The sequence below is a fragment of the Oncorhynchus keta genome, chromosome 10 (assembly GCF_023373465.1).
Source record: "Oncorhynchus keta strain PuntledgeMale-10-30-2019 chromosome 10, Oket_V2, whole genome shotgun sequence".
NCBI classification, from domain to species: domain Eukaryota; kingdom Metazoa; phylum Chordata; class Actinopteri; order Salmoniformes; family Salmonidae; genus Oncorhynchus; species Oncorhynchus keta.
The window spans coordinates 42,782,350-42,804,030 of NC_068430.1; the positions used below are offsets into that span (position 1 = coordinate 42,782,350).

Here is a 21,681-nt window from a genome sequence, read left to right on the forward strand (position 1 = left end):
TGAAGAGAGTGAAGCGGAAGAGCTGTTGGTTTGGCTGGAGAGGCAAGACAGGAGGAGCGTGTTAGCCGTCCGACGCCTCCTGTGCCAACTCTTCGCACTCGCTTTGAGGAGAGTGTCATCGTTACGGTATAATGTGTGCCGGTTCTCCGCACCGTGTCTCCAGTGCGCCTCCATAGCCCGATACATCCTGTGCCATCTCCCTGCACTTGCCGTGCGATGGTCGTCATCTGTCCAGGACACGTTGTGCCAGCTCTACGCTCCAGACCTCCAGGGCACCTCCACGGTCCAGTACGTCCTGCGCCGGTTCTAAGCAGCATGTCTCCAGTGCGCCTCCACAGCCCGGTATGTCCTGTGCCAGCTCCCCGCTCTTGCCGTGCGAAGGTTGTCATCTGTCCAGGACACGTTGTGCCAGTTTTAAGCTCCAGACCTCCAGTGCGCCTCCACGGCACATCCCTCTCAACCATACCATTTTTCAATTCTTCATCAATCCACTGGGATTTAACAGTTTGTACAGTCATTTTCTAATTAGGTGCATGCTTATTAGTAACCGGGGAAAAGCAATTTCATATGTGTCAAGTGCAATGTCTGTTTGCTCCTCATTACACACCATGGACCAACAAATATTCTTTACATCAACAACATAGGAATCACTACAAAATGTATTGTATGACCTTTTATACACTAAATTAGGCACAGCCTTTGAAACTTTGGTTTTCCTAAATATAACTACTATATTGTGATCATTGCTTTCAAGAACATTTCTGCAGCATTAGTAAAGATCTGATCAATACATGTTGATTCCATTCCTGTGCTGTTTGTAACTACCCTGGTAGGTTGACTGATAACATGGCACTGGTTACAGTTTGAAGTATTTTCTTGAGTGGGCAGCTTAATGAAAGCCAGTTAATATATAAATCACCCAGAAAATATACCTCTCTGTCGATATCACATACATTATCAAGCATTTCATACATGTTATCCAGATAGCACTTGGTGGTCTATAGCAGCCTACCACAAGAATGGGCTTTAGTTGAGGCAGATGCACCTGTAGCCATATTACTTCAGCAGTACTGAACACGTGATCCTCTTTAATTTTCACAGGAATGTGGTTCTGAATATAAACAGCAACACCTCCACCACTGGCATTTCTGTATTTTCTGTAAATGTTATAACGTTGTATTGCTACTACTTTCATCAAAGGTATTGTCTAAGGGGGTCTCACAGATAGTTAGAATATGAATCTCATCTGTTACTAGCAAGTTATTACATTTCATCAACCTTTTTCTTAAGCTACATATGATTACAGCATAATGGTAGTGATTAACTGATCTGGGCTTGGGTCATTGATAAGTCATTGTCTCAACGCAGCCTTATAAGGCTGTGAAAAGGATCCAGGGACCCAAATGATTTGGGTGGATCCCATCCTCATAAAATTTGTTTTGTTTCCAAAAGGTATCGAAATTGTCAACAAAAGTTACAGCCATTGAGCTGCAATAATCACGTAAGGCAGTGAAGAGAGAGATTCCTGCTAAAACATACAAAGCCACGATTCAGAGAGGGCACAGGGCCAGATATGATGGGTATTTTATTAGTGTTTATTAGTATTTTATTAGTGTCTAGCAGAGAGTCAATCAGCTCTTTGAAATTTAGTTTCAGCTGTTGAAAGTTGCCCTTCATAATGTCATTAAAACTCACTACGATAGAATCGATGTCCATGTCTTGGTGTAGTACATTTGGAAGCAGCATAGTAATGTCATTTACTTGAGCTCTGGGAGAGGATATTGTTTTTGCACCAGGAACAGTCACATTTACATTTACATTACATTTACATTTAAGTCATTTAGCAGACGCTCTTATCCAGAGCGACTTACAAATTGGTGCATTCACCTATAGATCTGCCCAAAATCAGAGCTGGAGAGAAGGACAATGAAATCCACTTCCATGTTTCACAGGATGGCGCAGGCCTCAGACAGATGGAGAAACCCCGCTCGATCCAGAGCAGGGACGGAAGGTTCGAATTCGAAATTGGTGGAGAAGGAGTAGGAGTAGGCACAACTGCCACAGACACAGGTACCCCACAGCAACGAAGGTGCAAGCTCCAGGGCGGCAAAACTATTCGTTGTTTGTATCCGCTCCAGGACTCTCGTTTGGAGTCTAGACTGCTTTGCGTGAGGCCGCTGTCTTCGGCTTCCACAGCTCTTGACATGCGACCATCGTTGATCGCCAGGCTCCTCTTGCTGTGCTCCTTCGACTCCGCTATCAGATGGGGGAGGAGAGGAAGGAGATGGCTCCCCTGGCGAACCAACTCCAGGAAACACCGACCAGTCAGATAACGACAAACGACAAGACAGCGATGAGTCCAACATGCGTGAAAGGCATCGACCGGCTGGTGTAGAAAATGTAAACATTCCACTCTGCTTTTTCAACTATTTCTTACGTAGGCTGTCTACCTGCGTAATCAAGGAAGCTACCTCAAGCCTATAATCCTCGGCAAGCAATCAATTGCCGCATTGGAACTCTGAGTGATCCAGTTTGTTCCCGAAAACAAAGCATAGTATATACAGCTCCTACAGCGCTGGACCCGTTCATTTACTTTTCCATTGGATGACTCATATGGGACTAACTTCGTGAGCATGATGGCTAATGTTAGCAGCTTGCCAAGGTTAGTGGCTCTTTCAAGCAGACTTTAACTTAACTAAGCGGGATTCCCGGACAAGCAATAGCAGTCCTTTTTATTATTTTTATTTCACCGTTATTTAACCAGGTAGGCCAGGTGAGAACAAGTTCTCATTTACAAGTGCGACCTGGCCAAGATAAAGCAAACCAATGCAACAAAAACAACAACACTGTAACGGCTTTCTTCCTGGGAAGGAGAGGCCGACCAAAATGCAGCGTGGTTATAGTTCATGGTTCTTTAATAGGAGACACTTGACATGAACTAACTACAAAACAATAACCGTGAAAACCTAAACACTTCTAACTGGTGCAGAAAACACAAAGACAGGAAACAACCACCCACAAAACTCAACACAAAACAGGCTACCTAAATATGGTTCCCAATCAGAGACAATGACTAACACCTGCCTCTGATTGAGATCCATACCAGGCCAAACATAGAAATAGACAAACCAGACACACAACATAGAATGCCCACCCAGCTCACGTCCTGACCAACCCTAAAGCAAGGAAAACACATAAGAACTATGGTCAGAACATGACAAATACAGAGGTACACATAAACAAATGTAGAGTCAATAACTCAATAGAAAAATCTATGTACACTGTGTGCAAATGTAGAAGAGTAGGGAGGTAAGGCAATAAATAGGCCATAAAGGCAAAATAATTACAATTTAGCATTAACAATGGAGTGATAGATGTGCAGATGATTATGTGCAAGTAGAGATACTGGGGTGCAAAAGATCAAGAGGGTAAGTACCAATATGGGGATGAGGTAGTTGGGCATGCTATTTACAGATGGGCTGTGTACAGGTACAGTAATCTGTAAGCTGCTCTGACAGCTGATGCTTAAAGTTAGAGAGGGAGATATAAGACTCCAGCTTCAGTGATTTTTGCAATTCGCTCCAGTCATTGGCAGCAGAGAACTGGAAGGAAAGGCGGCAAAAGGTAGTGTTGGCTTTGGGGATGACCAGTGAAATATACCAGCTGGAGCACGTGCTACGGGAGGTGCTGCTATGGTGACCAGTGAGCTGAGATAAGGTGTGGCTTTACCTAGCAAAGACTTATAGGTGACCTGGGGCCAGCGGGTTTGGCAACGAATATGTAGTGAGGGCCAGCCAATGAGAGCATACAGGTCGCAGTGGTGGGTAGTATATGGGGCTTTGGTGACAAAACGGATGGCACTGTGTTAGACTACATCCAGTTTCCTGAGTAGAGTGTTGGAGGCTATTTTGTAAACAACATCGCCGAAGTCAAGGATTGGTAGGATAGTCAGTTTTACGAGGGTATGTTTGGCAGCATGAGTGGAGGAGGCTTTGTTGTGAGATGTCTGGAAGGAGAGTCTACAGTCTAATCAGACACCTAGGTATTTGTAGTTGTCCACATATTCTAAGTCAGAACCATCCAGAGTAGTGATGCTAGGTTTGCGGGAAGGTGCGGGCAGCAATCGGTTGGAGAGCATGCACTTAGTTTTACTAGCATTTAAAAGCAGTTGGAGGCAACGGAAGGATGGCATTGAAATTCGTTTGGAGGTTTGTTAGCACAGTGTCCAAAGAAGGTATATATATACAGAATGGTGTCGTCTACGTAGATGTGGATCAGAGAATCAACAGCAGCAAGGGCCGGACAAAAAGCCCTCCGATTTGACACACTGAACTCTATCTGTGAAGTAGTTGGTGAACCAGGCGAGGCAGTCATTCGAGAAGCCAAGGCTGTTGAGTCTGCTGATAGGAATGTAGTGATTGACAGAGTAGAAAGCCTTGGCCAGGTCGATGAAGACGACTGCAGAGTACTGTCTTTTATCGATGGCGATTATCATATCGTTTAGGACCTCGAGCGTGGCTGATCTCGAGCGTGGCTGAGATGCACTCATTACCAGCTCGGAAACCAGATTGCATAGTGGAGAAGGTACGGTGGGATTTGAAATTGTCTGTGATTTGTTTGTTAACTTGGCTTTCGAAGATTTTAGAAAGGCAGGGCAGGATGGATATAGTTCTATAACAGTTTGGGTCTAGAATGTCTCCCCATTTGAAGAGGGGGATGACCGCGGCAGCTTTCCAATCTTTGGGGATCTCAGACCATTTCGAAGGTTGAACAGACTAGTAATAGGGGTTGCAACAATTTCTGCAGATAATTTTAGAAACATAGGGTCAAGATTGTCTAGCCCAGCTGATTTGTAGGTCCTTCTGTGGCTCAGTTGGTAGAGCATGGCACTTGTAACGCCAGGGTAGTGGGTTCGATTCCCGGGACCACCCATACGTAGAATGTATGCACACATGACTGTAAGTCGCTTTGGATAAAAGCGTCAGCTAAATGGCTTATATTATAATCCATATTTTGCAGCTCTTTCAGAATATCAGCTGTCTGGATTTGGCTGAAGAAGAAGCGAGGGGGGGGGGCCCTGGGCAAGTTGCAGCAGGGGGTGCTGAGATGTTGGCCGGGGTAGGGATAGCCAAGTGGAAAGCATGGCCAGCCTTAGGAAAATGCTTATTGAAGTTATCGATTATCGTAGATTTATCGGTAGTGACAGTGTTTCCTAGCCTCAGTAAAATGGGCAGCTGGGAGGGGGTGCTCTTTTTCTCCATGGACTTTACAGTGTCTCAAAACATTTTGGAATTAGTGCTACGGGATGCAAATTTCTGTTTGAAAAAGCTTTTCTTAGCTTTCCTAACTAACTGAGTATATTGGTTCCTGACTTACCTGAAAAGTTGCATATCACGAGGGCTATTCATTGCTAATGCAGAACGCCCCAGGATGTCAAGGGCAGTCAAGTCTGGGGTGAACCCAGGGCTATACCTGTTCTTAGTTCTACATGCTTATTTAAGATGGTGAGGAAAGCACTTTTAAAGAGCAACCAGGAATCCTCTACTGACGGAATGAGGTCAATATCCTTCCAGGATACCCGGGCCAGGTCAATTAGAAAGGCCTGCTCGCTGAAGTGTTTTAGGGGTCGTTTGACCGCGGACCCATTACGCACACAGGCAATGAGGCAGTGATTGCTGAGATCCTGGTTGAAGACAGCAGAGGTGTATTTAGAGGGCAAGTTGGTCAGTATGATATCTAAGAGGGTGCCCATGGTTATGGATTTAGGGTGGTACCTGGTAGGTTCCTTGATCATTTGTGTGAGATTGAGGGCATCTAGCTTAGATTGTAGGACGGCCGGAGTGTTAAGCATCTGCCATTTTAGGTCACCTAACAAACTCTGAAGATAGATGGGGGGCAATCAATTCACATATGGTGTCCAGGGCACAGCTGGGGATGAAGGGGTTCTATAACAAGCAAAAACAAGTTTGAATGTGGTTGGTTTGAATGTGATTTGCTTGACAATACTGTTCCTGGTAGGCCGTCATTGTAAAATAAGCATTTGTTCTTAACTGGCTTGCCTAGTTAAATAAAGGTTCAATTAAAAAAATACCCAAATTAGCTGCAATACTCCAGACCTCCTCTATGAGGAGAGGAGGTTGTACTGTACTGATGTTAGCATAAAAAGGCTTGATTTTACATAATCAGATAAGCATGGGTATGAAGGAATAAATCAAACATTTTGTTTATACGGTACCACTTTTGAAAAACAAAGCAAAATATCATGTTACCCAACCCCATGGATATTATAATCAAGCGAAAGGGGAAACTGTGATTGAAATAAAGCAGATATATGTTTGTTGTTGTTGTAAAGTCATCCTACCATTTTATAACTGTATACTGCAATGGCGATGAAAAGAGTGTCACTTAATTAATGATATGGTTGCTGTGGAAACACAGGTGTGAGTGACAAAAAAAAAACAGGCAGATATTCATGGTATATTCCATCATCAGCAGCATGCTACATCTCCTGCCAAGTTGTGTTTTAATTGTTATGTTGTTTATCACCACACTCTGCTCCCAACTGAAGGTGTAGGAGTCAATGTATCATACTGCATAGGCCTACATGTCAGTCTCAGATCGTTGCACAGTTCTCTGTCCCAGCAGCAGATCCACCCGCTCAGACATATACTACAAGTCTCTCCATAGAGGGAATAACCAGAACATATCTTGGTAATGTATCACAAGGCACTATAAATAGATGCCTCATAGAAAGTGTCAAGTTTCAAGTTTTCATAGTTGTATGGGATACACCGTCCACTGAAATGATTACTTGCAGGTTCTTTCGCATCAACGCAACAACAATAAGAAATATGAAAAGACAAGAATATGAACATGAAGTAAATGGCACAGTAGAATTGAATAAACATTTTAGCATGACTATCATACATTGAATGTCACACCGGTGTGTGTGTGTGTGTGTGTGTGTGTGTGTTTACTATATATTGTCCACACAGCATATGTAGGAAAGGGGACAGGGAATGCATTCCACCAAAATGTGTCTTCCACATTTAACCCAACCCCTCTGAATCAGAGAAGTGGGGCTGACTTAGTCAATGTTCACGGAGCAATTGTTGGGGATTAACTGCCTTGCTCAAGGGCAGAATGGCAGATTTCAGGGTTTCGAACCAGCGACCTTTCAGTTACTGGCCCAACACTCTTAACTGCTAGGCTACCTGCTGCCCCTGTAGTCTATGTGTGTTTGTGTGTTTATGCTATTCTATGGCTACAGTGGCTACAAACAGGACATCTAGGGGCTGTCAGTGGTTGCAGCTGCCTGCTGGGTGCTGCTGGAATTCCAGGAGTGACATCACGTGATTGGTGCCTGGGCACAGCCACTCCCTGTCCCACTCCCCACTCTGCCCCTTTGACCACTACATCTACTACTGCCCAGCTCCAGGATAGGTAACAGCCGTGCTCAGACCACTCTTCTCAGACCCCTGTACTCTTCCAGGACCTGGGCCCTGCCTTGTACCTCTCTGCCCCCCTCCTCTGACTATCTTATGACCGTGACCATGGCTGACATCAACAACGGTTATGAACAGAAGTTCCAGACGGACAGACATCATAAAGAGATTGACCTGATCAACAGAGACCCCAAGCAAGTCAACGAGGATGTAGTGAAGGTAGGCTACATTACGTGTGTGCGCGTGTGTGTGCGTGTGTGCACCAGATAGCTAAGTATGGGCCTATTGAAGTATTGTCGCCCCGGACTGGACTTGGAAATGTCTTTTTTTGTGTCAGTGACAGAGCTTCTGGTTTTGCAATTTGTTGTCTCATTGAATAGAGGGTTCCGAGTCAGGTTGGAAGGAGAAGGACTGGAATCACTCTGTTATATGCGCACATTGGTCTATGTTAATGATTTATTCAGCTATTATTTATTGCTCGTGCTATGGAGTAGCCAGGAGGATATCTTGAGCTGGCAGTGTTTCCTTTGGGTTATGATTGTGCCTCATCAAAATGTTCCCTGAAATAGCCTGTATTCCTATAGCGTTTTACCAGGCCAAATACAGATAGTAGCTCTATTTCTGGGAAGGCCAATGTAAGGGCGTGAGATGCAGTTAAACATGTTTATCTGCCAATACTGCCATCATTGAATTTGTCCTAATCTCGTTATTTTAACATAATGTCTTTGATGGTTTTCTGTGGTATTCTTTGATTTGCTCATTAAGCATTGGCCATGTCGCAGTTGCAAATGAGAACTTGTTCTCAACTAGCCTACCTGGTTAAATAAAGGTGAAATAAAATAAAAAATTCAGCCTTTGTGGTTTTTAAAGCACACATGGGCCTCTGTATAGATATAAGTGTATTCATAAGTACCGTTAGTGATATCAGATACTGTTCCATTAATTCGATCTGTGACTTTAAAATAGGCAGGATGTTAGAAAGAGAACATCTATGTGTTCATGCGGTGAGAATGTATCCAATTGGCCTGTCTTACGTGATTTCTATGAAATATGACCTAGAATGAATTACCATATAAGTGAAATAATTTTCCTTACAAAAATTGGCAAATATGTATGTTAAAAAGCTTCTCCTGTGTTGGATTAGTCTGGGAGTACTTCAACAACAGAATGGTGTGGGCATATACTGGTCATTAAAATATTAATACGAGTAGACCGCTGATTGAGCAGCTCATCCTCCTCACGAGGATAACATCATCCTCTGAGGAAATAGCAGACATTTTGAAATGGTCTGTTTGAAATTGTCACGGTTTTCTTTAGGTGAAAGAGAGTCAGACCAAAATGCGGCGTGGATATTGCGATCCATGTTTAATAAAAACAAAGTAAACACGAATCAAATACAAAAACAATAAACGTAACTCGAAAACCGAAACAGCCTAATACTGGTGCAAAGTAACACAGAGACAGAACAAGGACGCTCACCCACAAAACCCAACAGGCTACCTAAATATGGTTCCCAATCAGAGACAATGACGAACACCTGCCTCTGATTGAGAACCATATCAGGCCAAACAAAGAATGCCCACTCAGCTCACACCCTGACCAACCAAAACATAGAAGCATACAAAGCAAACTATGGTCAGGGTGTGACAGTACCCCCCCCCAAGGTGCGGACTCAGGCCAGACAGAAATACAAGTTTCAGGTGGGGCTTTTAAAGTTTTTTTGTCCTCTAAAATGTATACTTTGGCCACAAATATGAGTATAGGATGAGTAAAAACAATTTCTGTTTGATATTTTCACTGGACAGTTACTTTAAGATATTTGCTCATGATATAAGTATTTGCATTGGACAGTGAGAGGTTTCACACAATATAATAATGGTTAAGCAACAGTTTTGCGCAAAAAATGATTTATCTAAAAGGTCTATGGCTGTAGCATGATGTACTACAATACCCATAATGCTTTGCGTAAGACATTAGGTTTTATTTTAGTACAGATGTGCCTGAAGCTAGCATAATGGTGTCTTGTCTAATTGGCATTTGTGTCAGAAGTGGAATCCTGATATCAATTACAATGGCCTCTCTGTCTCCAACTGCAGGTAGACTTTGAGGACGTGATCGCTGAGCCTGACGGGACTCACAGTCTGGACGGGGTGTGGAAGGCCAGTTACACCACCTTCACTGTGTCCAAATACTGGTGCTACCGTATCCTGTCTGCCATTTTGGGGATCCCCATGGCTCTACTGTGGGGCTTCCTATTTGCCTGCCTCTCCTTCTGCCACATCTGGGCTGTGGTGCCGTGCATTAAGAGCTGCATGATAGAATCCCAGTGTTTCAGCCGTATCTACTCCCTGGCCATACACATCTTCTGCGACCCGCTATTTGAAGCCCTGGGAAAGATATTCTCAAGTGTTCGGGTGGTGCTACAGAAGGATGTGTAAGGTTCAGAGGCATGGGTCAGGTTAATAATTGGATAGGGTAGTGATGGTGCTGCACCGTCTACTCTCCACTCTAAAGTAGGCCACTTCCCTGGCCACATGTCTGGTTGCTGATGCTGGATCTGAGTCTGACTCATTTTCCAAAAAGAGCTTGTGATTGATAGAGATTAGTGTGTTCAATCGGAAGACAAAAATAATAGTGCTCTTAATTTGACCTCTCTTTTGTTGCTGAGAATTGCAAATGTTTAGTGTATTCAAGGTTTAAAATGCCTTCTAAAAATTTTAATTTCCACTTTAAAATGTCAGAATTTACTTTAAAAATGTTTCAAGTTCCTGTTGTTGCAGGATTATTTTCCTGCTGTGGCAAACTGCCTTAAAATAAGGTCCTACTGTACATTTGTACATGTAGATGGGGGGTCAATTATGGTCTATACAACATGGTACACTACAAAAAACACTCATCCATGATTGATTTAATGGTATTCCATATTCTTTATTTTACAAACTTTATAATAAAAAAATATATATATATTGTGTTTTCTTTTTAGTCATTTGTCACACATTGATTCTACAACAAATGAATTGTTTATTGTTACAGTTAGCTGTTATGTCAGTCTTTAGTGCTAGCTGTGACTTGCCTACAGTACGTAATTGATATAGAAAATATTTAGTGAAAGAATTCCCAGTATGTTCAGGCAAGGGTGAGGCCAGATGGATCTACACACTCATGTCTTAGTGCCAATGGGGAACATTATATCTAATGTATCTATTTGTTGAATGCTATGGAAATGTAATCTATAGGAACTGACAGCATGTTTAGCCATAACAGAAAATAATCTTATGACCCAGAGATGAAATGTATAAAGATGCCACGTTTGGTCTTATTCAACCCAGGTAACCATCAACAAAGGATGAGGAATAGTATGTTATCTGATCCAAAGATACACCATGAAATCCAATTTTAGTTAAAGATTTTTTTATTTTATTTTTTAAAAAACAGGAAGGCCCACACACTATTTATGCTCCCAATTCACTGCTTTATTGACAATGACTGAGTGCTCACATCCTAAAATCTAAACATTTCACCTCACATGACCATTACGCACATGACACATGGTGGGTGGGGAAACAATTCAATTCACATTTGCGCATAATCACAGAGGTGCATATGGTCATAACGGGTTATATACAACGGGTTATATACAACGGGTTATATACAACGGGTTATATACAACGGGTTATATACGTACAAATCTGTTCAAGTTCCTACACAACAGTAAAAAAATGAGATTACATTGGAAACTGTTGGAATACCCGCCCATATGACCAATATATGCGCATGACAAGTGGTGGCAGTAGATATAATTAGAGTGACCTATTTCAAAAACAACTTGTGTACCTCTAATAATTTTATATGAATGAGATGGGCACATGTAGTAAAAACAGAAAATCTAATATATACATATTTACAAAATCACCAAGTGGAGACAACGTGTCATCACACCATGGTACGCTCCAAACATGGACCTGTAAGCACAGATTAAAGGTTATAACCGACCCCCGGGTCATGTTCATTAGGCATCAAATGGGGAAAAAGGATTTGAAACACGGAGTGACTACCTGGACTTGTCCAATATGAAACAGTCATTTTAGTTTTTCATTGCAAAACATTTTGCATTGCGTGCCCTAAAGAACACTACCCAGCTTCAGAGTAAATCCACACTTTTTTAAAGACATAAACCTTTTTGGCCACTAGGTAAAACTACATGGTACGTTTTCCAGCCTCTGCATGTTGTTCAATGCTATCTGGCAGGGAGTGACTTGATCTGAATCATAGACATTGAGAGGACTTGAGTAAAACAAGACCTTTACAAACATGACACCTTATTCATTAATTAATTCATACTGACAACAACCTGACTACTTATTAACTTATTTAGTGTGGATGGACCACGCTCCTCTATCTATGCATTAAGAAGAACAGAAGATTAAGCACACACAAATCCTTTATTTTTTTCTCATACATTAGTGATACATTTATTCTATTTACATTGAAATAAATAATTGATATAAAGGGAATCTTTACTTCCTGAATATATTGTGAACACTGTGCGGCAGAGGTCTCCAACAGGTAGATCGCTAGCTACCAATTAGCTCTCAGCCCAGAGTACCTCGCCAAGCAATTCTGAAAGTACATGCAATTTTTTAATGTGTTCCATCACAAACTTCCATCAACACAAAGCTACTATCCAATCAAAGCCAAATTTACATTATCCCACTACTGGTTAGCCTCTTTTGCTTGTAAAGCCAATGGTAACACAATATCTACCACTTCATTTCCAGCAATATTTCCCGTCTGTCCATTTGGTGCGTGCATTTGGCTATCATCCTGTATGTAGCCAGTTATCGATGCTAATGATAACCATCTAGTGGGTAGTTAACTGCAAAGTAGGCTTACCGCTGCAACCTGGTCTCAGAGCATTTTGTTTTATTCTGTACTTAAATCCGGGACACCCCATTTAGTATGATATGTTATGTTTCGAATGGTATTTATTAATTTGTGGATCTATATCACCAATTTCGTATTGTATGTTACAAATTACAATTTGTATTATATGTTACTAATTTGCAAAACATATGATATGTTATGAATTCTAGCTAGGTGGTGAGGTGGCTATCGTCAGCTAGCTTGCTAACATTAGCTAGGCTATGGGTTAGGGGTTAGGGTTAAGTTTATGAGTTATGAGTTAGGTTAAAGGGTTAAGGTTAGGGGAAGGGTTGGCTAAAAGGGTTAAGGTTAGGGTTAGGGCTCGTGGGAAGGGTTGGCTAGCATGCTAAGTAATTGCAAAGTAGCTAAAAAGTATTAAGTAGTTGATTCAAACTCACAACCTTTGGGTTGCTAGACGTTCGCTTTATACGCCTAACCCACTTTCGTTGTTGCCTTAAGTAACCATCTGTCTTACGTAACCATACCAAACGTAACATACAGTATCATACTAATTTGAGTGTCCCGGATTTACATTTACTATGTTACCTCTAGTCTATGAGACCAGGCTGGCTTACCTGATATAAAGATATTATGACAATTTGCATCAATTGGGTGGCCATTTTGAAAACTCTGCCATGACATGTGCTGCAGCACTACACTTAAAACAGGAGAAGATCGCTAGACCAACACATTCCTCTCCGACTTAAAAACAGATACATTGGACCTTTATCTCAAAATCAAATCATTTCTGAGCAACAATTAAGTACCTTGCTGTGATTGTTTCCGAATTAAATATTCAAAAAGAAGCAAATAAAATAGCTTCTTAACAAAGACCAATTTCTCGAGCAATCATTTAACTAGGACTGTCTAGGAGTGGTCTGAGTGGGGAGGGGAAAACTGAAAATTAGCTGTTATTGACAGAAAGGTTTGGAAATATCTTTCTTATTGGTCTATTAACTAATTGCCTGCATGGTTATGTCACCATGGAAGGTCAAAATAGTCTGAAATTTCAGGCAGTCTTACACATCTTTTCCAAAATTTTATCGGGCCCCATTATAGTTGTTTATTAACCATTATTTTCGAAGGTATATTGACAAAAAAAACACGTCTTGTACACCGAGGAGTAAAACGAATAGCCTATTTAAAAGCTATGAAATTCAATTGTAGCTCGCAACGTTTCATTAAAAAATTTAATAAAGTAGCTCTCACGCTAGAAAAAGTTGGCGAAACCTACTGGAAAGGTGAATGAGCAGATACATATATACACTAAATAACACCTGCGTTGATCTACTGTAATCACTCACACAACAATAAAGAAAATATATACATGTGTTGGAGCACATTTCAAAGCATATGCACGTTTATTATTTTACAAAGCTACAGTGTAACTTACATTGCGTCAGAAATTGAGCCCTATTCCTCTACACTACATTTTTACCAGAACCCTATATGCCCAGGTCAAAAGTAGTGCAGTGTATAGGGAAAAATGTGCAAATTGGGACACACAGCCTTAGATAAATAACAATAAAGTGTCTTTAATATCCCCTCCATGGTTTGAAGATATAGGCAATCTAATCTAACATCTCTCTGTGTAGAGATCAATAACAATGCAATATCCCTGGCTGAGCAGTAAGGTCACCAAGAGAACAGGTTTCATTGTGAAACTTCATTCTATTTCCCATTTGGTTATTGTGGTGACTGAAAGGTCAGCTTGGTGTGTGAATAAGCTCTGCTGAGTTTCTCTACCTAGACCTGAGAAATACAGAGAGTAATAGAGCTGTGTGTAGAAACAAATCTTACGTCAAGTGAATATAATAAGAATTCAATATAACCTTTTTGCTGAAGAAGAGTAAGAGGGGAAAGGTTTGCGCGGAACCACAGTCTCTTTTAATATTTTCCTTAAAAAGCCATACAGGTGGAGATGAAATAATTTGATTTATGGTACACATTGACTGACAGTCTGATCATCAGCTGTACAGTATATGGAAAACTAAAATGAAACAGGAATGAATATGTGTGCTACAAAGACATACCATAACTTGGCCTATGGGCAACAACTTATGGGCAAAATACATTTCTTCCTCAGAAAATGTTAATTTTAGAGGGATTTCAGTAACGTGCTGGAGAGGTTTGTGAGACTAAAACACAGAGTAAATGTTATAACCGACGATAACAAGCATACACTACCCATAACATGATGCAGAACCACCATGTTTGAAATGTGAAAAGTGGCACTAAGTGAGGTGTTGGATTTGCACCAAACATAACACTTCGTATTCAGGACATAGAGTTAATTTCTTGGCCAAAATTTTAGCAGTTTTACTTTTAGTGCCATTTAGCAATAAGGACACATTTTGGAATATTTTTATTCTGTACATGCTTCCTTCTTTTCACTGTCATTTAAGTTAGTATTGTGGAGTAACTACAATGTGGTTGTTCCATCCTCAGTTTTCTCGTATCACAGCCATTAAACTCTGTAACTGTTTTAAAATCACCATTGGCCTCATGGTGAAATTCCTATGTGGTTTCCTTCCTCTTCTGCAACTGAGTTATGAAGGACGCCTGTATCTTTGTAGTGACTTGTTGTATTGATACACCATCCAAAGTGTAATTAATAACTTCATCATACTCAAAGGGATATTCAATGTCTGCTTTTTTGTTTTACCCATCTACCAATAGGTGCCCTTCTTTGCGAGGAATTGGAAAACCGCATGATCTCTGTGGTTGAATCTGTGTTTGAAATTCACTGCTCGACTCAGGGACTTTACAGATAATTGCACACAAAGTGGCTCGATGCAAATTATTATGTGACTTATTAAGCACATTTTTACTCCTGAACTTATTTAGACTTGCCATAACAAAGTGGTTGAATACTTATTGACTCAAAACATTTTAGCTCTTCATTTTTTATGCATTTTCAAAAGCACAATTCCACTTTGATATTATGGGATATTTCAAATCTGGCTGGAGCACAACAAAATGTGGAAAAAGTCAAGGGGTGCGAACATTTTCTGAAGGCACTGAATAGGCCCATGTATCTTTCAATGAAGTCATCTCAGTTTTAATTTGAAGCATTGTTTTATCCTCCACTTATAACACTGGCAAATACTTGGGCAACTTTATATCTGTATTGAACTTCGTTCAGAAGTAAGTTATCGGCGGTCACAGTCAGACAGAGAGCCGAACATAGAATCAAGATGTTTAGGCTAAGATATTCTGTGAATAAAAGGGCAACGCACACTAACGATGCACTTAGCTGTTCTACGAGTGGTCTGAGGCATTCGGAAACGAATGAGGGTTTTCAAGTGCAATTTTAGTAATGATGGTTTTGGGAAACAGCTTGGCTACTAAAGATACATCGTAAGATCATTCTAACGATGATCTTAACGCTACAAAGGCTCTGGGAAATGAGGCCCTGGTCTTACAGGGGTACCTGGCCCACACCAAGCCTCGGATGAAGGTCTTTCAGGTTTAGAGTACGCAACTTAACCTCTCTTCATGGTCTTATGTGCTGGAGATCTGTGTGCTGCACCTCTTGCTGGTATCTGGCCCACCCCATCGATAAGCATTGCATGGTGAAGATCTAAGTCTTCACCATGCAACCCCCTCTTTGACCGATATGAAGAAGGGCTTTCGGTAGTAGTGAGTTCCTGTCCCACTCCAACTCATCTCCTCCATGGTCCTCACTCCTCATGTGCTGGTGGTCTGCGTGATGCTCCTCTGACTACTATGGTTCTTGATGACGAAGGTGGAGGTGGAGGTGGAGACGCTCCTGCGGCTCTGCTGGCGGTCACACCCTCCGCACTGTGAGGCCTTCAGGTACTGTGAGGAGCAGCAGATGAAGCACCTCATCAGGTCATGGAACAGGTGGCCAGCGAAGAACATATAGATCCACGGGTTACAGCAGCTGTTCAGACTGGCCAGCAGCATGGCAATGATGAACGCCATGTCTAGGATAAAGAGAGAGAGAGAAGGAAGGCTTTATAAATACTGTAATTTTCACCTGTCGACAGCTTTCAATACACAGGTCACTGCCAAAATAAAGGAAACACCGACATAAAGTGTCTTAATAGGGCGTTGGGCCACCACAAACCAGAACAGCTTCAATGCACTTTGGTATAGATTGTACAAGTGTCTGGAGCTCTACTCGACGGATGCGACACCATTCTTCCACAAGAAATTCCATCATGTCGTGTTTTATTCGCTCCAGAATTTCCCATGAGTGTTCAATAGGATTGGGATTTTGTGATTGAGACGGCCATTGCATGTGGTTTACATTGTTTTCATGCAAACCATTCAGTGACCACTCGTGCCCTGAAGCCACGGTAGCCAAAATAATGGCCTGCCCAGCATCTTTATACATGACCCTACATGCTGACCACACCAGTCGCGTCGCATGCGTGAACTCTGCAAAATCAATTTACACATACATGTTATTCAATCATTGCGCCCACACTGCTCGTGCGCACCAATGGGCGTCTGAGTTGCTAGGTGCTAAAATAATAATACAAATCAATTAGGAGAGTTGAGAGCTGAACAGCTGAACAGGTGTCAATTATAAGTCACCATGGGCGTACCCATGTATTAACAGTTTTCTCCTACTCATGTATTAATCATGCACAGAGAGAGACTCTTGTCAGGTGCACTCATTATTCATCCAATTAATATTGTGTTGTGCTACCTCCACTAGACTTGAGAGAGAGAGAGAGAGAGAGAGAGAGAGAGAGAGAGAGAGAGAGAGAGAGAGAGAGAGAGAGAGAGAGAGAGAGAGAGAGAGAGAGAGAGAGAGAGAGAGAGAGAGAGAGAGAGAGAGAGAGAGAGAGAGAGGCCATCTCGCTGGATGTTGTCATTAAGACTGTAAATCCTTCTCTGGTCTTGGATCTTAATTTGTGCAAAGACACAGGCCTTTTCTCAATTAGATTATCTCAACTCTGCATCCTCCTCCTCTGTCCTCTCTGGCTTCATTTTGAAAAAGGTCAAAGGTAATCTCGGAGAGGCGGGCCAGGAGAGGGAAAGTGGACGAAAATGCGCTTGTATGAAATGAGACTCTTTGTCGTGCTCCCTCAGGAAAATTACGTTTACAGGGTGGAATCCCAAAATAAATGTATAAAGTGATAAAAACAAATACAGTTTGTTGTGCAGACATCGTATAGATAAAGGGATAAGTAGTATATTGTTTTTAAATGTTTGCATGCTTTTCTCCTTCATGAAAACAATAGCTGATTCAACGTGGGTTTTGGCAGATTTAAAACTCTTCTGGGAAGGACTCGGTTTCCGGGTCATGAAGGAGAGAGGACAGAGGAGAGAGCACGGAGAATGGACTTTTGCCCAAATAAGGACTTGAATTTTAGATTAGCCTGGCGCAGGAGGCCATGGTCATTATGAAGCATGGACCAGCTCATGATTCTCACCATCCAGAGAATGAATCACACGCCAAACGACATAGTCCGATATCCACTGTTCTATTTCCTCAACATTAATGGACTTGACAGGCGTTCAGAGCTAAGCTGACAAATAGGCTCACGGTGACAACTCAGGCAGACACCGGTGCAAATCATTGCCACAGACACCATCTATATCACTTATGGACGGAAGGCCTAAGGCATGTCCATGACCACAAGACATCAGACCTAAGTTCAAAATCTTAAATCTTTCTAGTACATAGATGTTTTGCTTTAGCATGCCTGGAGTACCAGGTGGGCGGGGTTCGCATTTTGCTATTGGTTCATTACAACATGCAAGCTACATTAAATCAAGCATACTTTTACATTTATCAAAGGATCTTATCCAGATCAACTTACAGTAAGTGCATTCATCTTAAGACAGCTAGGTGATACAATCACATATCACAGTCGAAGTATGTGAAAGTATTACAAATAGTATTTGAACCCAGACCGGTGGAAAATCCCATTTTACTGATGAATGGGTAAACAAAAGACGGGGCTGAAGGAGACATTTTTACACTGATAGGCCATGCCATGTCCTCCTCATCCCCTAATTTGGTTGTTTCCATTTTGAGGTGTATTTATGGATTGTATTTAAAGCATTTGTGCGGCTGCTCGGCCATTGAAACCCATTTCATCAAGCTCCCGACAAACAGTTATTTTGCTGACTTTGCTTCCAGAGTCTGTTTGGAACTCATTAGTGAGTGATGCAATCAAGGACAGATGATTTTTACGTGCTACGGGCTTCAGCACTTGGTGGTCCGGGTCTTTGGGCTTGTGTCATACCACTTTGCGGCTCAGACGTTGTTGCTGCTAGACTTTCCGCTTCCCAAAAACAGCACTTACAGTTGATCGGGGCAGCTCTAGCAGGGCAGAAATTACACAAACTGACTACTTGGAAAGGTGGCATCCCATGACTGTGCCACGTTGAAAGTCACTGAGTTCTTCAGTAACGCCATTCTACTGCCAATGTTTGTTTATGGAGATTGCATGGCTGTGTGCTCGATTTTATACACCTCTCAGCAACGGATGTGGCTGAAATAGCTGAATCCTCTAATTTGAAGGGGTGTCCATATACTTTACTATTATTATTTATGTATTACCTTTATTTAACTAGGCAAGTCAGGAACAGATTATTATTTACAATGACAGCCTACACCGCAGACTAAACCTGGACGGCACGCTGGGCCAATAGTGAGCCAGTTGTGATTATATTATACATGTTGGCATTTGTGACTCATTTAAGAAAACTAGGCATATGTCGATCGTCAGACTACTTTACAGGAGAGGCATTTGAACAAAAGACGTAAATGTTTTATCCAAATGCGTTTTTGTGGAGGTGGCTCTGGCAGAAATGCCTGGAACATGTGAACTTTCATGTGCCTTAATAACACAATTATATGCCATTTGTTAATATACAAATAAAATGGTTAAATTACGATCATAGTTGGTATCTAGTCACTGAAAAAGACAGGACTCTTCCCTCTTGCCATGATTGGCTTAGATAATGGATGGGCTGGACATGCCGATAATGAGTTTGGATAGGTCTGACATGAAGCACGCTCCTGTCTATAATTTGAGCTGCTCAGTATGTGTAGGTAATCCCTCATAACACGCCACTCGGTCCGCTTTTGGAAAGATACCACGAAGAACTGCAAAAGTGTTTGATTGCAAAATATGGTAAGAAAAAAAGAATGCACAAAAGGCTGTTGTAAAGAACACCTGTCTCCGGATTACATCTTCAAACTAAGGGCAACCATGGCATCTGTGACAGAGAGGGAGAAGTTTTTTTGTCACACCCTGGCCATTTATTCGGATAAGATAGTCTAGCTAGCTAGATTTTCAGATACTATACGTTTCTAAATTTGTCAGAAAGTAATTTTCATTGCAAGTTAAAGCATACTGTTAGCTAGCTAGATAACGTGTGTGTAGCTACCAGAGACGGTTTTGTGAAGAACTGGCTGCACGCTGGCTGGCTCTAGCTAACGTTATGTGTACGTTCTGTGTATGTAACGGCGTTCTTCGTTTGTAGAAAGAGAGTCGGACCTGAAATGCAGCGTGGTGGTTACTCATGTCTTTAATGAATGAATCGCGCTAGCTACATGAAATAACTGATACAAATACAAAACGGAACGTGAAACCTAATTACAGCCTATCTGGTGAAACTACACAAAGAGACAGGAACCTGGCCTGAACAAATAATTAAAGAAAACACAAAATACTAAGACCAAGGCATGACAGAGAAAGAAGAGCTCTCTAAAACATTCAATTGCCATTTTCTCAAAAGTGGGGTTACAAGTTTATCAACTTTCAAAGCAGAATTACTTTTCCATTGTTCCTCAACTGTAGTGTATAATATACAATTTTCTAGCACTGAGTCTCTATTTTTATCCAATGTAAAAAATAAAAAATAAATCAAATTTTGCTACATAAGACAGAATTGAGTCATTTGAGCCAGATCAAAAAGCCATTGAAAATGCCCTCTTCCCTCTTATGAGAAAATCCATAACTCTCTTACTAAAACAACATTTGACTTGTTCAGATAGTGACAAATAGCACCAGGAGAGAGACAGGAGAACAAGACATTCTCCAACTAATGACATGTCACTCTCTGTGCCTCCCTCCTTATAACCCCATCCATATATAAAGCAGTGTGTAATGCATGCATAAAGCCGTTTATAGTTTACCTTCTCTGGGTGCAGCAGGGTCCCATGCCGACCACATTTGTACGAAGAAAAAAGGAGTCCAACAAACAATATAAGCTACGACAATGACAAAAGTCATTTTGACAGTTCGGATCTTCGCTTTTGATATGAGCCTCACGCTGCTCACGCGAGAGAGCGCTGCACCTTTGGACGTCCCCGGTGTCAGAGACATACACTGATCCCGTCTGGTTTTCATTTTAAAGTTTTGCCATATTTTAAAACTTATCAGGCCATAGCAAATACTTAAAATAGCCACTGGAATGATGTAGATTGTAAGACTAATCCATGTAATGTACGCCTTGGCGCCCCAGGGTTCTACGAAGTCTCCCCAACAGTCATAAACTCCGTTGCCCACCTCCCTCAAGGAAAATATGTACACTTGAGGGGTACTGAAAACCAGACTAAGCATCCAAGAAGCAATCACATAAAAACAGTCCTTCCTCTTGTGCAGAGAGCGGAGGGGCTGACATATCGCCAAGCATCTGTCTATGGACATTAGAACAAGCATGTAGGTGGACGCGAACATCCCGACAACCTGTAGGTACTTCACCAGCCTGCACAGTAAATCAGACCCGTAGAAGCGAAATGTAATGTCCCATATGAGCTGCGGGAGGACCTGGAAGATTGCCACCACCAGGTCCGCAATACTGAGATGTTTCATGAAGTAGTACATTCGAGAGTGGCTGTGCTTGCTCGTATGTATAGCCAAGAGGACGCAAAGGTTACCGGCCAACGCGAGCAGCAGGACGAGGACAAGAACGGTCACCTCCACTTTGGCCACCTCCTCGTTCCGCTTCAGGGGGTTCACGCCGGTCTGGTTCCTGGTACCCGTATCGTTTCCAACGCGACTCGAGTTGGTCCATGAATCGTTCATCATCGCCCACAGTTCTTGGTCTCGCTGGTCCTCCATCAGGTCCTCCAGACCTTCCAACTTTTCACAACTCGTGTGCAGAGATTTTTTCAAGATAGGCTTTTGCTTACCGCATCCCTATGTGTCTGTGCAGCGTGCATGAGGTCTAATGAAATGCTTCAAGCACAGTATACCAAATTGAAGATGCTTCGACCCGCCCTCTGCCCGCGCGCAATGTGTCCCGCATCCTTATTGGTAGCACTATCGTCTCAGCGGAGGAGCGGCTGAGATAATAACTGCCATCGCTAGATGGC

General features: G+C 41.9%; 2 protein-coding genes across 2 annotated transcripts; one reads left to right on the forward strand and one right to left on the reverse strand.

Moving 5' to 3' along the window:
• Window positions 1-7,384: 7,384 nt before the first annotated feature.
• On the forward strand, window positions 7,385-10,414 carry LOC118388792 (caveolin-3-like). The gene is made up of 2 exons (XM_035778265.1): window positions 7,385-7,664; window positions 9,542-10,414. Exons 1-2 carry the CDS (start codon window positions 7,542-7,544, stop codon window positions 9,881-9,883), a joined length of 465 nt encoding a protein of 154 aa, XP_035634158.1. The 5' UTR covers window positions 7,385-7,541; the 3' UTR covers window positions 9,884-10,414.
• Window positions 10,415-14,690: 4,276 nt separating this feature from the next.
• Window positions 14,691-21,508, reverse strand: LOC118389525 (isotocin receptor-like). The gene is made up of 2 exons (XM_035779426.2): window positions 20,500-21,508; window positions 14,691-16,318 (listed from the first exon to the last, which is right to left on the reverse strand). The coding sequence occupies exons 1-2, from the start codon at window positions 21,425-21,427 to the stop codon at window positions 16,059-16,061; spliced, it is 1,188 nt and encodes a 395-aa protein (XP_035635319.1). The 5' UTR covers window positions 21,428-21,508; the 3' UTR covers window positions 14,691-16,058.
• Window positions 21,509-21,681: the final 173 nt, after the last annotated feature.